The sequence below is a fragment of the Rhinolophus sinicus genome, chromosome 3 (assembly GCF_057876585.1).
Source record: "Rhinolophus sinicus isolate RSI-liver-muscle chromosome 3, RSI-T2T, whole genome shotgun sequence".
In the NCBI taxonomy this organism is placed as follows: domain Eukaryota; kingdom Metazoa; phylum Chordata; class Mammalia; order Chiroptera; family Rhinolophidae; genus Rhinolophus; species Rhinolophus sinicus.
Window position 1 is genome coordinate 62,617,807 of NC_142503.1, and position 20,674 is coordinate 62,638,480.

The 20,674-nt window shown below is 33.6% G+C and overlaps 1 protein-coding gene across 3 annotated transcripts in view; it reads right to left on the reverse strand.

Moving 5' to 3' along the window:
• The window catches only part of KIAA0825 (KIAA0825 ortholog), a 359,113-nt gene that overhangs the window by 185,980 nt on the left and 152,459 nt on the right, over nt 1-20,674 (reverse strand). For all 3 annotated transcript variants that reach the window (XM_088796629.1, XM_019711761.3, XM_074328710.2), the window contains 3 exons: nt 11,810-12,034; nt 5,550-5,958; nt 1,308-1,467 (listed from right to left, as the gene is read on the reverse strand). In XM_088796629.1, coding sequence (XP_088652755.1) covers nt 1,308-1,467; nt 5,550-5,958; nt 11,810-12,034 — 794 coding nt within the window. The remainder of the gene's footprint in view (nt 1-1,307; nt 1,468-5,549; nt 5,959-11,809; nt 12,035-20,674) is intronic.

A 20,674-nucleotide genomic window follows, 5' to 3' on the forward strand; every position in this document is an offset into this window, starting at 1 on the left:
ATACCAGTCATTGCTGTCCTCAGAACTATTGAACACCATTTTACTAAGGATCTGAGTGAATCCTACTGCAATTTCTGTTTCTCCGTAGTCAACAGATATTTTGGCCAATTTGGGTAGCCAGGTGGACATGTTGATAAAGACCATGACTTCCCAATGGAGGTCTTTCAATTAGTCAAGGCCACTAGTTGAAATGCTTGAGTTCCCCAAACAGAAACCCCAAACAATCTGTGAGGGATCATTAGCAAGCGAGAATAAATAGGTTTATTACTTTGTAACAATTACATACTGAGCTCTAGCCCCTTAGGTGATGCTTCTCAGGTGGTCATTGAATACACTGTTATACAACTTGTGTATTGACTGGTTGATTAGCTCTTGAAAAGACAGATAACAAGATTTACTTGAAGTAACTTTCAGAGAGGTAATAGTGGGAAGAACATTTATATAACGCAGTTGTAAAATGCTGTGATAGAATTTAATTCACTCCTTGGAAATCTATGGTTTTTAAGGCCTACTTCATTGACATAAAACACTCTATCTTCACATTATTCATGTTATACAGTTTTAATATTCCAAAAAACTCATTCATGTGTTTGTAAATATAAACATAATTCTATTCACATTAGCTGTCACACTAATTCAGATACATGTGATCAAATTAAAAACCTGACTGAGTCAACTTGTATTGTTTTAAGTAAATAATTGAGATACCTACATGCTCTTTACAGTTTTTTGCTAACACAGCAGAAACATGCAAGGTCAGGGGCTTAACCCAGCTGAGAGGTGGACAAGCATGACACTGGTCCTAACCAGTGTCTGTGCATTAATGCCTTTTCTTGGGTTAAGCTAGTTTGCTCCTGAATATGGTTCAATATTCTTCTGAAGTTTTCTCATTATGTAAGAAATCTCCAATTTCACCAACACAAGTGGGATGCCTACAGGAGATGAGCTACATCTCTCTTCAGGAAATTCTTCATTTCACAAACACTAGGTTTTAACATCAGCGTAACAGTCACAAACACACAATTCCCAAACTATACCTCTAGTCTGTACGATTCAGAACTGAACTGAGTTGATGAGCCGTGTTATTGTTTAAACCATATAAATAAAACCTACATTGTTTCAGTGAAGCTTTTGCTGTACAAATGCAGAACAGCCGGGGCTGAATAGATTCTATTAATAATGTAATATTGAGTTTGGTATTGACTTTAAGAAGTATTATCACCTCCTTGACTAACCCTTAGCTGCCAGCAGACGCTGCCTCAGGCCAGTACACACCTAATTGCTCGGTAAAAAGGCCGTTTCCCTACCTCATTGAGCCGCATGATGTGATAAATTTGCCTCAGGTACTCGCTGCCACCTGGTTTGTGGCAGATATCCAGGACCATCATGTTTATTTTCTGCTCAGTCAGTTCAAGAGCAATATCTCCTTCTTCTAAGGCTGTGCTTTTCTCTATTGTCATAAATGCACTAAATACAAAGAAAGCATATATGTATCAATGAAAAGAACTGTAAAGATGGAAAATAATCAAAGAGACTGAGTGTGGAGAGTTGATGTCTCATATTCAAAGCACTCATAAAAACTTCACTCAAATAGATAAGACTTCCCAAACCACTGCTGTTCATATAAACAGTGCCTTAGAACTAAGCACCTGAAAGCATTTTTAAAAATTGAATCATTTCTTTTAAAACATTTCTTTATTGCATTTATACTCCTATCTATAAAACATTTTCCCATTACTGCAATTGTTGAAATTGCTATAATCATGGGATGAAAACAAAACATTTCTTTTTAAGAACATGTAAGAAATAATTTGTATTTTCTCTTTGAGGATAAAAAGTATCTTTGATGCCAGAAATAGCTTTGGTTTTCTGTCTTTTGTAGATTCCTCTTTACACCTGTCTTAGAACACATAAAAGACTAATTAAAGTGTCAAAAGAGGGAGCCTATTATGCTAAATATAGGTTGGCTGCTTCCTGGCAGTGTGCTTACCACTGGGTATTTTAAATTGGCCTTTTGACACTTGTTGCCTTTTAAAAATATATGCCCCCTCTCCTGTTTCTTCTCCATAACACATACTTAGCAAAAGTCACTACCCTGATTATTCTTCTAGGAAAAAGGTCTATTATCATCACTACACTGAGTATATCCAAGTTATATTTATGAAACATATCTTTTATAAGACCTTGTATGCTTATTATTGATTTTAAACATTATTTACATAGTAATAATAGATGGCATAAATAAATAAAAAATTCTCAAGCTATGCCAGTGAAAATTAATCATGATAGTCAACTTTCATCATATATATTCCACACTAATTTTCCTATTGCAATCGCTATTAGGATCATGTTAAGCTTTGCAATCTAAATATTCTTAAGAAAATGCATGGTTTGCAACTGTTTCCCAGACTCAATGAAATTTACTGTGGTGTCATCAGCTATATACTGCAGTTCATTACTGAGATTTTGCCATGATTATAAAATTAGTTCTGCTAAGAGTCAGTGCCGCTGACCTGAAGACTGAACTAAATGATACCCAGCTGCTGGACATTAACTTTTATATTGTTTCCACATGTAGCTTCAAAATATCTGTCTTAAAAAAAAAAAAAAAAAGAATTTTACGATCATGTAAGCCTTGCTGAAAAATAAGGCAAATCCTACGCTTAGAGATTTTCATTAGTAAATAATGAAATTAACAAATAAAATAATCTTTTTTCAATAAAGGAAGTTTGTAAATATCTTGAAGCTGCATATGAGCTGCAAGCAAAATTTCTTGTCAGGTTTTTTGGAGGCTGACATTGAAAAAGTTGAGGCCCTCTGACAAAGGAGTGCGTCAGTGTCAGCCCCTGAATTGTATCCTTTCCTGTCCATCACTGTGCAGGTGAAGCAAATGATTGGATTCAGTCAATGCTATGATTAATGAGTTCCTCTCTGGATTTGGGACTGCCTATCAATCATGTCATTAGGGAGAATGTGCCCTGAAAGAGGCAGACCTTAGCCAAGGAATAACTGCATTAATCTTAATCTGTATATGCACCCAGCCAGCCAAGTCAGGGTCACCATGATGAAAAACAATAATCTTCAACTCGACAAATTACTTTGCAAAGACAGACATTTCTTTACTTTTTGGGCTGTATGTTCTCCAGAATCTAAGTTGACTGTTTACAGCTTGAGTGTTACTACAAAGTGAAGGTTATTTTAATGAATAGTAATGCTTCCTGGCGGTATGCAAGATAAGCAATGCTTACAGCTGCCACCCTTCCACTGTGGTTATTTTCACAATTTCTGTAAAAATCAAAGTTAAATCTAGATGCAAGTGAAAAAATCTAGCTAAATGATATTTAGTAGTTCCAAGATAATCTTCATGGAAAATTAACGTTTCTTTTATCTTAACAGAAGAACTATTTAGTTTAAATGCTTACATTCTCATACTTTATATTTATATATAAAGCTTCACCATATATACATGGTGAAGCTAAGACAACTCTCCACCTATATACAGACATCATGGTTTAAAATACATTTTCCTCATGGTATAGAGATATGAAATACATGATCATCGATTTATGAGAAATATGTAGAGATGGAAGTTTACTTGCATATCAGATAATCAACTTGAAATCAAAGTCAAGAAGAAACATTCCTGCAGTACCCAAATCCTAGAAGAAATGACCTGAAGCAAGTTAATAAGCCAAATTTAACTCTTTTTCAAATAAATGTAATAAATAACTTGAAATCTTGATTTAAAATATTGATGTTATTTCAGAAATTGAGAAAGACATAGCATTGTGCTAAGTACATAATTACATAATATATATTCAGAATCTTTGAGGGCTGTAAAACATTTTTAAAAATCAGCAATTCTTCATTTTGGATGAATGTTGCAACAGAGAGCTGATCAGCCAAATATTATTAGCTAAACAACTCCCTACATAGGACATACCAGATGTGTTGGTGCTGTTTATAAAAAATGTAAACTAAAATCAACTTTTGAGGAAACAATTTTACTTATGAAATACTGTATGTAGCCCCAGGTGTATGACTGAGACATTCTTCAAACTGATCTTACTGCTATAAGGGCTCCTAAACCATCAATATTGTAAATTTAACTTTGTGACTATACTCAGATCCACTATCTTTACTCTTCTTTTTTGCTCTCCCTTTTATAACCACTGTCAGAGATAATGACATCTGACCTTAATCTCTTAGTCATTGGATTAAATAAAGCCTATAAATTGGTATCAAATGCAAATGTAAAGATTACGAAGGTCACTGTCAATGTTACTAAGCTCTTGCCTGACTGCTATGGTTTTTCCTCCCCATAGGACGTCCCACAAGTATATTTCTAGAAATCAGTATGACAAGACCAGGAAAATCATGATTACTGACACTTCCCCATTTGGATTAATATAAATTCTTACAAATTAAGATAAAGCAGTAGAGTGTTTGTTATCCTAATACTAACCAGTGAGTTCAATGTATTTTAATAGTTTATAAATAAAAAATGCTCAGTACTTCTAAGCTTGATTCGAGGAACTTTATGAATGTTATTTAATTTTTCAAAACAACTGTCAGGTTGGCATTATATCTGAAAATGAGACTTTGTGAGATTCACCACTTGCACAAGATGGCCCGCTTACAAGGCATTTGTATTTGCCCATCTGATTCCAAAGTCTGAGCGCTTTATCACTACCATGTACTAGGAAAATTAACAATATATAGTCATTTCAGGCAGAAAGTTAGAATAGTATCTGCTAGCAACATGAGTATATTTTTAAAGACTGGGGGACAGTGTGTGTGAGTGGTGTAAAAAAATAAACAATAAAAAACTGGCCTAGTGATCTTAGACCATATGAACCATAATTCCTTTATCCATATCATGCAATTCTATACTGAAGACTAATTTTAAGACAGAAGGACTCTATGTACATATTTAAATTCATCAGGGAACCTTAAAAATCTCTGCAATACCACAAATCACTTCGCTCTTGGTGACAAACCTATGAGAAGGCTGACATTTTCATAAAGAAACAGCTGGGTGTGTTTATAGCTTGAGTGTGATATGCCCCAGTTGCCCTCTGGGATTCTTATGTTACCAGATGAAAAATGTGTACCTTTTTGACAATCAGGTACACAGAAAGCAATAAAAAGCCTTTTATATCCATTAATTCCTTCTTAATTTAATCTCCATGCCCAATCCATTTACAAAACGCTCCAGGCTATCCACTAGATACCTGTTTGCACACTGAAAAGAGTGAAACCAAATTCTCCTGGGTTTAACTACTACCCTTTTAATCAGAAACCTTAAGACGGTGACAAAATAAGTATAATGTTGCAGTGTATCAATGGGGTTCAAATTTTAATAAGACAAGGAATGTCTAACAATCTGGTTTTTAATGGAATACTTATCTTATTTCGACATTCATCAAAGTTCCCATGAAGTTACCAAAATGCTGCCTATCTTACAGTATTTTGTTGTTGTTGTTTATTGGAGATTTTGTTATTGAATGTATTTGGTGAAATTTAGTGAAAGGAAAATACTACTTTACCATTCAGTGCTCAATTTCCTTGCTTTCAGCAATTGGCATTCAATCCAGTTGGGTTTTTGCTGCTCAATGCTCTGTATGACCTTTTGGGTCATTTGATTAGGGCTACTTGTCTGCTCTCCCATGATGCTTTCCAAACACACAGAGATTAAACTGAGTTTCTCTTTACTCCATCTGTCAAGGGAGGCACCTGTTAAAAGTTCCACAGTGTTGCCATCCTCGAATATCCGACATATAATTACAATCAAGTTCCAGACAAGCAGGCTAGCTTTCTTCAAGTCAACAAAGTTTTTTGACATTTTTCTCTCAGACAGAAAAAAGAAGTATTTAATTGGGGGAGGCAAACATGCAATCACCGTAGGTAACTTGCTGATTACAATAGATACTGCCTGAGCAGCAAGCCTTGTGAAGCCTGGGGAAGAAAAGAAAGAAAAGGTATGATTAATATTAGCATTTGCGTTCCATCACTGTGTTGTTTGGAGTGTTGTGTGGGGATGTCTAACTTTTGTGGAGGAAATTGTTGAGAAGAGCAAGTGCTTGACATATTCTGACAGAACTCTACTAGGGTCCTTACAGTACTGCCTAAAATTTCCCAAATGTGAAACTTATTTTTTTCTCCCACAAATGAAGATTAGAAAATTTGGAATGATTATTTATATTTTTATCTGTGAAGACTGCAGGTTTAAATGGCCCAGATGTCCTCAACTAACAAATGCAAAGGCACTTTGTTGCTGGACCTCTTTGTGGTCTTTACTTCCATAAGCTTTTCTCCTGTTTCGTTGGAAGCCATGTCAAAATCATTCCAGCTCTTGTCAATTCTTCTTTTAGTTCCTAGCGCAAATGTCACCTCCTCAGCCTCCCCTCACCATCGCATCTAAAGCAGTCACTTCACACCCTTCCTATCCCAGCCCAAGTCCCTCCCTATCATTAGACTCCATTTTATTGCTTTTATTATAGCACTTAGCATCACCTAATAATCGTCTCCTTTATTTGTTCATTATCTGTCACCTTCCACTAAAATATAAGCTCCATGAAGCCACCTCTGTATCCCCAGCACTTAGTACCTCATATATAACAGTTGTTCAATAAATATTTGTTGAATAAATGAGTCTACAAACTGTTTCATGGTTATCTCTATTACTCTTCTTTGCTTCTTGTGTCCCATGCTAGTTCTACTTCCTACTAATACTTCTTAAAGGTGGGTGTTTACTAAGACGTCCTTGGCCTATTGACTGATAATTCTACATATTCTCCTTTGTTTGGTGTTATTTCTCTGAAGGATTTACTGATGCTCTCTTTCTCTGTCTAAATCAGAATTTCTCAACTTTGGCACTATTGACATTTTGGGCTGGATAATTCTATGTTGTAAGAAGCTATCCTGAGCATTGTTGGATGTTTTAGCAGAATCTCTGGCCTCCACCCACTAGATGCCAATAGCATCCTCCTCAGTTGTGGCATCCAAGCATTGCCGAATGTGTCCTGAGGATTACTTTCTAGATGATTCCAGAATCTTCAGTCTTGGCCTTTCTCCAGGGTAGCAATCCTACAACTTCAGCTCCCTATTCTTTTCCCCTACTCATCACTAACTCAGTAAAACTAAACCAAATTCATTGTTTGCCTCATAAACTGGCTTGACCTGCCTTTTAGGCTTCTGAATATCTCATCATTCTCACATGGAATACCTTCTCTCTTCAGGGTCACCCATATTCTTCAACTCTTATTTCAAAGTCCTCTCCTCCTATGAATTTATTTGAACATATTATCCATACGACTATTTTGGTAATTAGGTCTATAATGTGCCATGTTGAATCATCTTTTGTATTATCACCTATTATTGTTTATGTTATATTGTTATTTATGTCTTCATGGGTTGTCTTTACAAGTATACTCAAGAGTATGGAAAAAAAAGTCTCATTGCTTGTGTATCCCACAAAGCCAGAGATGGTTTTAATCCACTATGTATTTATGTATACATAAATGAATTTGAATCTTGAAACTAAGTGAGGTATCAAAAGAACATAGCTTTGAGTTCTTCAGTAAAACAATCTTTACTCTTTTTACTGAACAAAAATAATAAAACAATGTGAAAGATTTTTCAAAGTATTTGTGACATTTAAAGAAGTCACTCTGCTCTAGAAAAGTACAAAGATCTTGGGAAAACATGTCTAGTCTAGTGACTCCTCAAAAATTCATGACAACTTAAGAATCATTAAAAAACTTAACTAGAGCAATCTTTGTAAGTTTGTAAACTGCATCCAACATATATTTGAATGATTTCATAAGACTGCTGTATTAAATGAAATAATAAATGTGAAAGCATCTAGTTTGGTAATTGATAAAAAAAATTGTTCCGATAAGTATTTTCTTTTTATTAAAATGAATATGTTTAGATGAGGCTTAAAATATAGATAAAGCAAATTAAGCTGATAAAGTGTGAAAAAATGCAAGTCTTAGAATAAATACAATGTGGTATGTATATTTATGTATTTATCATTTCTTCCTTCCCATGCATGTACTCCTGGATGTAATAATATATGTTGTGGATTATTAAACATGCAAAAGGGAAATTTACAACGAATGAGGTAAAGACAAAATAATGTCTTAAAATCACTTAAAATTTTTTTTATTAATGGTATGAAATGTCAATAATAATTTATTGAGTAGGGATAACATAATTTAATATGCTTTATTATTTTTAAAATCTGGCCTTAACACTTGGTGAAACAGTGTTTCAAAGGTCAGATTTTAAGTTTAGTTTGTTTCCATACATGGTTTTAATAGCTGTCTTAGGGGAAAAGCCACTAGGTAAATATACATAGATCCTCGTGCAACGAGTGTATCAATAACTGTGCTTGAGAAATCATGGCACTTCTTTTTTTTTTTTTTTATTTCAGCCACCACATAGGCAAAGGTTGTTGAAATTTCACTAATAATTATTCAACATTCATGATGTCACTTAGTTATTCTTGTAAACAAATTGAAAAATATTTTGTTTTTAATTTTTCAGAAAAATGTTCAAGAATCACTTAAACTTTTATTTGGAATATTTTAATTCATGTTAGAAAATATTTCTAAGTTCTTAAGTAGGCAGCTATGATAGTTTTATTGGTGGTATTGGTTTTTATAAAACTAACATTTCTGGTTTTTATAAAATAAAGTACCTGAATGACTTCCGATAGCACTCTGTGTATTTTTGCCTTCAATTTCTTTCTCAACAATCTGCATGTGAATGTGCCATGAATACATTTCCCTTGTGGTATTACCTGTTTCCTCTCCAGAATCCAGTTTCAGATAAAGTAATTACTCCGCCAATTTTCCCATAAAGCATTCTTCTTATTTAAAAAGTAATTTACTGCTAAGAAAATATATTCTCTAGTATATCTTTCATTTAATTATTGTCAAAGAAACAATACAACTAGTTCTTTGTGTATTTGATCCTTGAAATAAGGAGCAAGTACCTAGGCTGAGCTATATGAGAAACATCTGAACTTTCCATTCAACTCTTCAGTAAATCTCTTACATTGTATAATTTATTGTAATATTTATTTCTTTAAATCTTCAATGTTTTCTATGTAACAGTATTTACTGACAAAGAAATAAAAAAATGCATTTTAGTTTGTTACTTTAGTGTTTTCTATGTTCTGTCATTTTCACTGTGTCAGGAAGAATAAATGTCCCCTTAAGCTAGTGATTACTTGTCTTTTAATAAGTTAGAATCCTCAAAAAGAAAAAATACCGCTTGAACACTTATTATTGTTTTGACAAATTTTGCAAAGTACTTTATTACATACACTTGACTTAAAATGTTACTGGAAACAATTTCAGAGGTTTGTCTTCAGGTTTTAAATGTTTATTTTTGAAATCTTTTGCTAATCAAGATGACCTCAAACTATCTTTAGCTAATATCTCAAGGATCAATACTCACTTAGGAGGGATTCTTATTTTACAATAACGTATTGGAAGCCATATTTTAAATGATTTTCCCACGCATTTCCTTTTTTTCTTCCTTCCTTCCTTCCTTCCTTCCTTCCTTCCTTCCTTCCTTCCTTCCTTCCTTCCTTCCTTTTCTTTTCTGTTCTTTTCTTTTCTTTCTTCCTTTCTTTTGCCAAATCTGATCAGATTATTATTGTTTTTCCTTATAATATGGCTGAGCAAGAGCTCCTGTTAAGAATAAAGTTGTGAGCTTTTTCACTTTGTCCTGTTTGCTCTTCCTTGCCTTCCCAGCATATTTTAAACTGTAGTTGATTGTTGATTTACAGGAATATGCTAAAGCCACTTGTGTTCTTTGTGAAGATTAATTATGTTAAACTTAGATTCTAAAATACAAACACAACCTTAATTCATTACTGTATGCTAAAAGCTAACGAAAGAGTGAGGTTACCCTGCCCATTCCCTACCCAACAATAGTGTCCCCAACACACAACTGGCCTCACAGACCAAGGGAGAAGACCAGTGACAATCTCAATATGAGGTTTCAAAAAGTTTAATTTCTTTCTTTCTTCACACCCAGAAATTTGTCTTGTACATATCCTGAGGTCTTTGTACCCATCTGCAGTTATACTAGTCTTCTAGCACCGAGAGGAGATATCTTATTTACAGTATATCTCTGGCCTCAACCCCAGTGCCTGGTAGGTAGTAGTAATTCACTTAGGAAATATCTATTGAATGAATAAATGACTTAATGTCTGGCATGTAAATATATTTCTTGTATACTGTAGTGACAATGAAGGTTGACCACTGTCTAAAAGAGGGCAGAAATGAAAAATAATGGTAATCTCCTATTGTCATAGCCACTTGGAATGCGCAAAATGCTTTATAAAGTCACTCTTCTCCACTACCTTATTTATTTATGTGTTTTGGCACCCCATCATGGCTGTCTTGAAGAAGTATTGTACTTCTACTCTTAAGCAATACTTTTATGAAGAATATTATTTAGTAAGGAAAACCATAAGAACTGATATCTACAAAGTAAGTGTTTTTTGAAAGCAGAGGCTCTTTGAAATGTTATGGAAGAATTCCAAAATGCTTTTAGAAAGCAAAATTATTCCTAAATAGAACGACTTGAAAGCCACAGGCAAAATATCATATGACATGATATGTTAACTATAGCTCATGCTTTCTGAATTGCTCAAAATCTATGAAATATCCAAAATATCCAAAAGCTAGAATGAAGGAAAGATGGGAACATTCAGACAAGGAAGAACTTAAGTAATGAAAAGCTGACATTTTCCAATTTCAATTAAATGGCCTTACTAGATTCAAAGGCAGTTTAATGGGGCTTGGACAGAATGAAAGCATTACTACGAAAGGTCACCGAGAGATAACTGATTTGAGTTTGTAATATAAGGTCACTGGATAAGAGCCACATTATTTAGGATCTTCACGGAGAAGAATGAAAGAAATGCTAGTCCCATCAGTTAACTTTAGTGGGTTCAGCTGGAGTATTTTACTGTTGACAATTTCCTTAGAGTTGGTGAAAAAATATTCTTCTTTAAAGGTGAATATAAAAGAGAAAAGTTTTATTTTAAAAATCCTAAAGAAGATTCATGACTACAGATAGACATATAATACACAAAGGAATCTTGTGAATTTACTGGAAAGTAGAACTACCTAGATAGGAAGAAATCATTTAAGAAGAAAAGACTTGATTAATAAAATAAATGAATAACATAGATAACTGATGGTTCTTAAATACACGTGTAGATGCACTGAATAAGAACAATGCATTGAATTCAGGACCACAGGTATTTGGGGAAAATACCCTGTCAGAAAAATATATAGTTACTAAATAGGATGCTATTTTTGACCTAATAGCTACACATGTAGGTGTGTTAACAAGAGAAAAGAAAGTAATAATTAATGGTTGCAGGGCGGGAAAGTCAAAGAAAGAACAATTAAACTGAGTATCACAGCAATCTTCTTGAGAGTGTGAATGTTAGATTACTCAATAGATTTAGAGAAAATTAGTCAAAATCATGTAACTAATTTGTGAATACTAACATGAACACAAAATGTCACAGAAAATTCTCAATTGGTAGTTAAATAAAAAAAAAACGACCATTTGAGTCATTTTCACTTCTAGTTTCCTTGATCATGTGACTCACAGTAAAGAAAATTATGGGTCCCAAATATACATGGTAAAAATAAGACTAATGTAGTTTACAAATATTATCATTTTTAGAATTTTATTTAATCTCATATCCTAGAATATTGTTTCTTTAGGGATATGTTCTTACAAAAAACAAACAAACAAACAAATATACCTTTGCTGGATTCTTTCTTTTTGGTTTCTTTTGGAATATAATTCCATTCTTTAGGAATGCTGTCACGCAAATGTTCAGGAACACTGTGCTTGTTTAAGTTTGTCTCACAGTTTCTCCCAGAGTTCATCACGGATATTACCTGCTGTACAATGTCCTTCACAGCATCGGTCAGTGCCAATCTCAAGCACTGGATGACGTCTTGCTCAGACTCCATGCATGTTGACACTTTAAAATCAGACAGTATGTTACATTTAGCGGAATCTGGCAGTATTCTGTGCCTTGTTCAATTGGGAATTCAGTGTCTCAATGATCTACTTTAAAGCTAGAGAAAGGGAGAGCTGCTTTTAACCTAGAAATCATATAATTGATAAGTAGTTCATAAAGATTTGAAAAAAAAATCTTTTTCTTCTTGGTAATAAAGGGAATCAAAATTAAAATAATAGTGATTAACAACATTTACTGGTAGTTTGGAACATTACTGGTGGAAATATAAATTGTGTGACCTTTTTAGATGACAAGTTGGCAATAATATCAAAAGCTCTAACATTTTACTTACCTGTAAATCCACTTATTCCTTCTCTAGGACTTTATCCTAAAAAATTAATTATGGTTATATAAAGATTATAAAGAAAAATTGGAAATAATCTAAATGTCTGGTAATTGGTGATTTGTTTAGTTAGCAAAAGTGAATCCATCTATATGATACAACCGTACATGGTTTAGTATAAAAATAAAAGCAGGTTAGAAAGAGTATGACATGCTATTTTTACTTAAAAATGCATATCTGCCTACACCTATAAAAGAATTAAAAATATACTCTACGATGTCAATGGTGATTTTCCTCTTCCTTTACTTCTTCTTTTACTTATTCTTCTTTCCTTCCCTACCTCTCTCCCTCTACTCCTGCATTTCTTCAGTCTTTCTTTCTGATTATATATATTACTACCATGAATATATATTATTTGTGTGATAAATGTAATACAAATTTAAAAAAATATAACTGGAAATTCCTGTGACCATCACTTGAATCAATACAGAAAAACACCTATATGCTTTTTTCAACCTCTGATTTTGAGGTGATATTTCTCAAATTACTCAAACCATTATTAAAATGACCATGGTAAAGAAGATCTTGGAAATATCAAATATAGAGTTTAATATTTTAACATGGCACAATCATCGGGTAAGTTGTATTTGTGGGCATGGTGAAAGACATAGCTGTCTATCTTTTTAATGATGTTTCAAGACTTTAATTCACTGAAAGGCATAAAGAAGCTGTCTTCCTGTATCAATAAATAATATTCATTTCGGTTCAACTCTTTGGAGTCATGGATTAAATCATCTTGGGTATCTAAAAGTTCTAGAAAGCCAAAATTCCCCTATTTCCTTTTGTTAAAAAGGTATACTTATTCCTTTTAAAATAAAATCAAGGTTTGAAGATGATAGAGAAAATAATAGATATCTCAAATCTCTCAAATAATTATTTAAAATGTATATGAATTAATTTCTATATAATAATTGGCACATAATAGGCACTATGTATGTATTTGCTGTTATTATTACCTAAGATAAGAGTTTTCTGTAAGAATTACACTATTGCAGTGCAGGGCTGCACAGTATTCTCTTCATACAGGATTCTGAAACATCGTGAGCACTAGCTACTATAGAGAGGATTAAGCAATAGCCACAGACATCCATGGAAGGGTCAAGATACAGATAAAGAAAGAAAAGGAGAAATGAGAAAAGAGAGAAGAGAGAAAAGGGAGTAAGTGGCAAGAACTTCTCACTTCTGACTCTGCATATAAAGAGCCTGGAAGTTACCACTCTGTCCTAACAACAAATAAAAAGCTGAGCAGATGAAAAAAAAATAACACTTCTTGGATCATTAAGAGAAGTGAAGACCCAAGGCAAACTGGAGATACAAACAGGGAAATACAGGGAGTCACAGCTTTGTGGAACAGACTCACAAGCAGAAATTACCACAGGTAACAGTGCCAAGGTAGAAAAATCTGAACTGTAATTGGTGAATTGCTGGAGGCTGAGTGCACACAAGTCTGAGAGTTAAAATTCTGGAAAGACCCTGTTATAAGGGGGCTCACATACTTTTGTGAGTTTTACCTCGAGGAACTCGACTAGCTTCCCACAGTATATATCAGAGAATAAACCACTAGTGCTTCCAGCAAATAGAGGGGGAAAGAAACATTTTGAAATAGGCTAGAGCACTCTGTTTTCTTAACGTCTGCCCTCAGAAGAAACTATTAAAACAGAGCCTAACCCACTGGCTCATCAAAGCCTAACTGACCTGGGTGAAGGGAGATATCAAACTCAAGTCCTCTAGCCATTTTCTCCTACCTAATGGGGGAGAATAAAACTGAGAAACTTTTGTGAAGTACACCATCCAGAGTCACAGGCTCACTAAAAAACTGAGACCTAATGACAGGACTGTAGATAGATTCCCCTCCCCGACAGCTCTCCACCACGTTACTAAAAGCCTATATAGAGCAGTTCCTTTTACCTAGTACTTCATGTTCAGCTTTCAAGAAAAAAGTTGTAAGACATACTAAAAGGCAAATAACACAATTTGAAAAGACAGAGCAAGCATCAGAAATAGACATAGGAAAGATGTTAGAATTATAAGACCAGGAATTTAAAACAGCTATGATTAATATACTAAATGCTCTAATGGATAAAATAGACAGCATGTAAGAACAACTTGGCAATGTAAGCAGAGAGAGAGAAGGCCAAACAAAGAACTAAAATAAAATAATAGAGATCAAAAGCATTGCAACAAAAATGAAGAAAGCCTTTCATGGGCTTATTAGTAAATTGGACATGGCTCAGAAAAGAATCTCTGAACTTGAGCATATCTCAATAGAACTTCCAAAACTGAAAAACAAAGAGAACAAAGACAACAAACAAACAAATAAAGAACAGAATATCTAAGAACTGGGGGACAACTACAAAAGGTATAACATACATGTAATGGGAATACAGGAGAAGAAAGACAGAAAGAAACAGAAGAAATACTTAAAACAACAGTGACTGAGAATTTTCCCCAAATTAATGTCAAACACAAACCACAGATCCAGGAAGCCCAGAGGATACCAAGCAGAATAAATACTTCTTTAAAAAGACTATACCTAACCATATTGTATTCAAATTATTGAAAATCAAAGATTAAAAAACAAGTTGTGAAAGAAGCCATACGGAAACAGACACTTTTCCTTTAGAAGAACAAAGATAAAATTGCATTTGACTTCTCAGCAACCATGCTAGAAAAAGAGAATGAAGTGAAATATTTAAAGTGTTTAGAGAAAAAAAAAAAATCCTAGAATTCTATACCCTGTAAAATATTGCTTCAAAAGTAAAGGAGAAATAAAGACTTTCTCAGACAAAAATTGAGGGGATTTGTTGCCACTAGAGTTGCCTTGTAAGAAATGTTAAAAGAAGTTATTGAAAGAAAAAATAATATAGGTTAGAAACTCAGATCTGCATAAAGTAAGGAAGAGCACTGAAGAAGAAATAAATGAAGGTAAAATAAAAAGTCTTAGTTTTCTTATTTGTAATTGATGTAAGAGATAAGTTTCTTCAAAATAATATCAACATTGTATTCACTTAGGTGTATATCTTAAATATACTCATATATGCACACATACATACTTATGCATATTTAAATATAAGTGAAATGAATGATAGCAATTATACAAGGAATGAGAGGAAAGAATTAGGATTATTTTGCTATTATAAGGTATTCACACAACCTATGAAGTGTTATAGTGTTATTTGCAAGTGGACTTGCATTAGTTTCAAGCTCTCTCTATATATGTTGCAAATTCTAGAGTAATCACTTAAACAAGTAAAAAAAAAAAAAAGAAGTATAACTGATATGATAAGAAAAGAGAGAAAACAGAATCACATAAAATGCTCAGTTTAAACAACAAAGGCAGAAAAAGATTGGAAGCCAAAAACAGGAACAAAGAACAAGGGCAACAAATAGAAAACAATAACAAATGTGGTAGATATTAATCCAACTATATAAATAATCACTTTGAGCATCAATGGACTAAAAGCACAAATTAAAAAAAAGAGATTGGGGTAGCTGGTTAGCTCAGTTCATTAGAGCGCAATGCTTGTAACACCAGGTTGTCGGTTTGATCCCCGCGTGGGCCAGTGTGAGCTGTGCCCTCCACAACTAGATTGTAACAACTACTTGACTTGGAGCTGATGGGTTCTGGAAAAACACACTTAAAAAAATAACTAAAAGTTTAAAAATAAATAAATAAATACCTTTATATATATATAAAAAAAAGACAGAGATTGATCAATGTGGACCAAAAAACAATTTGAACAATTTGTCTACAAACAAACCTACTTTAAATATAAACACGCATATAAATTACAAATAAATTGATGGAAAAAGGTATTTCATGCTAACACAAATCAAAAGAAAGCAGAAGTAGCTATATTAATTTCAGATAAACAGACTTGAAAGCAAGGAAGGTTATCAGGGATAAAGAAAAGTATTACATAAAGATAAATGGGGCCATTTTTCCAAGAAGACATAACAATTCTTAACATGTATGTACCTAACAACAGTGTCAAACTATGTGAGGCAAAAACTGATAGAACAACAAGGAAAAATAGATGAACCTACAACCATAGTTGGAGACTTTAGCACTCCTCTATTAGACAAAGATCCAGCAAGTAGAAAATCAGTAAGGACATAGTTGAACTCAACAACACTAGCAATCAACTGGATATAATTGACATCTATAGATAACTTCACCTAACAAGAGCAGAATACATATTCTTCTCAAGCTTACATTGAACATTCACTAAGATAGACCACATTCAGGGCCATAAAACACACCTCAATTGGAAAAGAATGGAAATCACACAATGTCTGCTCTGACCCCAAAGGATGTACACTAGAAATCAATAACAGAAAGATAACTGGAAAATCCCAAAATGTGATTATTGAACAACACACTTTTAGACAGATAACAAATGGGTAAAAGTAGAAATCTCTAGGGAAATTTAAAAATATTTTGAACTAAATGAAAATGAAAACACAACTCATCAATATTTGTGGGATGCAGCAAACGAAGTCCTCAGAGGGAAATTTATAGCATTTCATGCAAATACTAGAAAAGAAGAAAGATCTAAAATCTAAACAGTTTAAGCTGCCACCTTAGGAAACTAGAAAAATAAGAAATTAAATCCAAACTAAGCAGAAGATAAAAACAGTAAGAATTAGAGCAAAAATCAATGAAACTTAAAAGAGGAAATCAATAGAAAAAAATCAATGAAAATAAAAGCTGGTTCTTTGAAAAGATCAATAAAATCAATAAGCCTCTAGTCAGGCTAACTGAGAAAAAAGAGAATATACAATCTACTAATATCAGAAATGAAAGAGGGAACATCACTACAGATCCATGGACATTAAAAGGATAACAAAGGAATACTATAAACAACTCTATGTCCACAAATGGATATCCTAGATGAAATGGACCAGTTCCTAAAAAGGAACAATCTGTCAAAACTCACACAAGAAGAAATAGTCTGAATAGGCCTATATCTAGTAAAGAAAGTGAATCAGTAATTAATAACCTTCCAAAACAGAAAACACCTGGCCCTGATGGGTTCACTGGTGAATTTTACCAAACATTTAAAGAATAAATTATACCATTTCTTTTCAGTCTTTTTCAAAATATAGAAAGAGATGAACTATTTCCTAATTCATTCTGATGCCAGCATTACTTGAATACCAAAACCAGACAAAGATATTATGAGAAAAGAAAACTACAGGTTAATATGACTCATCAACATAGATGCAAAATTCAAAACAAAACATTGGAAAATTGAACCTAAAATTGCATAAAAAGTATTATACATCATAACAAAGTGGGATTTTTCAAAGGTATTCAAGGCTGGTTCAACATTAGAAAATCTACAAGTAACACAACTATTATTGAAAACAAAATCTGTAAAGGATGAAAACAAAATCTACATACGCAACAACATAACATTCATAACTTCGGGCATCCATCCAATCAAAAATTACTAGACATACAGAAAACAAAAAACTGTTATCTGTAATGAGAGGAAAAATCAATAATAGAAACATACTCCAATGACAGATGATGAAATGAGCAAACAAGGATTTAAAACAGACTTCATACAAATGTACAAAGATTTAAAAATGAGACAAATACACAAAATATAAAAAGGAACTAAATGGAATTGCTGCAAGTTAAAAATACCTGGAATAAAAATTCAAGGAAGGATAAACATTACAGAAGAAAAGATCACTGTACTCTAAGATACAATAGAAAGTATCCAAACTAAAGCACAAAAAAGAAAGAAGGCTAAAAACAAAAAGCAGAGCAGGATCCAAGAAGGTGGAGTAGATAAACTCTGTGCTTCCCTCCTCCCATGACCACGTTAAAATTACAACTAAATTACAGAGCAATCGACCTGGAGAACCATTTGAAGTCTAACTGAACAGAAATTTTATAACTAAGTATGTAAAGGAGAAGCCACATCAAGACTGGTAGGAAGGGCAGAGATGCAGAATGGGTAGCCCCACACTTGCATGTGGCAGTTGAGAATCAGGAGGGATATCTTGGTCTCAGAGATCCCCTCCCAGGAAGAGTAAGGGACCCCCAAGCCCTAAGTACTAGGGCTAGGAAGAGGGCCCCCCACAACATCTGTGTGTGTTCCTGTAGCACCCAGTGCAGGTGACCAGGGAGACTGTGTCATTGGGTCCCACAATGTACCTACTACATAAGGCTTCCTGGCCAAGATTTGAAGAGGTAACAGATCTACCTAATACATAGAAACAAACACAGAGAGGCAGACAAAATTGGGAAACAAAGAAATACATCACAAATTAAAGAACAGGAGAAAACTCCAGAAAAAGAACTAAACAAAATGGAGACAAGCACCTACCAGATACAGAGTTCAAAATAATGATTATAAGGATGCTCAAGGAACTTAGTGAGAATTTCAGCAAAAAGACAGGAAACACAAAAATGGAGACAGGAAACATGAAAAAGAATCAGTCAGAAATGAAGAATACAATGACGAAAATGAGTAATGTACTAGAAGGAATCACCTGCAGACTAGATGAAGCAGAGGAATAAATCAGTGATTTAGAAGACAAAATAGCAGAAAACACCCAATTGGCACTGCAAAAAGAAAAAAGCATTTTAAAAAAGAAGACAGCTTAAAAGACCTCTGGGACAACATCAAGGGTACCAACATAGGGGTACCAGAAGGAGAAGAGAGAAAACAAGGGATTGAGAACCTATTTGAAAAAATAATGACTGAAAACTTTCCTAATCTGGCAAAGGAAATAAACATACAAGACCAGGAAGTGCAGAAAGTCCCAAAGAATATGAACCCAAAAAGGCCCACACCAAGACACATTATAATTAAAGTGGCAATAGTTGAAGACAGAGAGAGAATCCTTAAGCAGCAAGAGAAAGACAACTTGTTACTTACAAGGGAGCTCCCATAAGATTGTCAGCTGATTTCTCAACAGAAACTTTAAAGGCCAGCAGGGAGTGGCAGGAAATATTGAAAGTGATGAAAAAGCAGGGCCTAAAACAAAAACTGCTCTACCCAGCAAGGCTATCATTTAAAATTGAAGGAGAGATAAGGAGCTTCCCAGACAAGAAAAAGCTAAAGGAATGCAATTACCACCAAGCCAACATTATAAGAAATGTTAAAAGGATTTCTTTAAGCAGAAGAAAATAAAAAAAAAACAAATGAAGATCAAAAAATATGAATAATAAAATGGCAATAACTATGTTATTGCCTATCAATAATCACTTTAAATGTAAATGTATTAAATGACCCAATCAAAAGACATAGGGTAGCTAAATGGATAAGAAAACAAGACCCCATGCATATGCTGCCTACAAGAGCCCAGCTCAGGTGGAAAGGCACACATAGACTGAAAGTAAAGGGATAGAAAAAGATATTTCATGCAAATGGAAATAAGGAAAAAGCTGGGATAGCAATACTTACATTGGACAAAATAGACTTTAAAACGAAGACTATAATAAGAGACAAAGAAAGACATTACAGAATGAATGATAAAGGGATCAATCTAACAAGAGGACATACCCCTAGTAAACATCTATGCACCCAACATAGGAGCACCTAAATATATAAAACAAATATTGACTGACATAAAGGCAGAGATCGACAGTAACACAATCATAAACATCCCGGGACACCACTGAGCAGATCTTCCAGACAGAAAATTAACAAGGAAACAGAAAAAATGCAATACTGAAAAATACTGAGTTAATCCAAAAGAAGGCCAAAATGGAGAGGAAAGGAACAGTTTAGGTAGGACAAATAAAAAACAAATAACAATAGAGACATGTAGTTCCAAGTATTAGAGAGTCCACAATTAAGATGCATACATTTGATTAATTGGTCATTTGATTTCTGACAAAAACACTGAAGTAATTCAACTGGTATAAAATAGTGATTTCTCAAAATGGTGCTGGAAAACTTATACACTTGTATCAAAAAAAATAAATTTCAAATATAAAGGAAAAGTACTTTTCTCATGCAATCTAAGGCTAAAATAACACCTCACCCACACTATACAAAAAAAAATCAACTTGAAATTATTATACATACACCAACTACGTATGGTGTCAGATAGTACTAGATTTATTGGGGTGATCACTTCATTAGTTATGTGAATGTCTAGTCACTATGTTGTACACGTGAAACTAATATTAAATGTCAACTGTAATTGAAAAATAAAAAAGTTATTTTTATAAAAAGAAATGCCCACATGAGGTCCCCAAGTTACTTTTTGTATTTCTATCTTTTGTAATC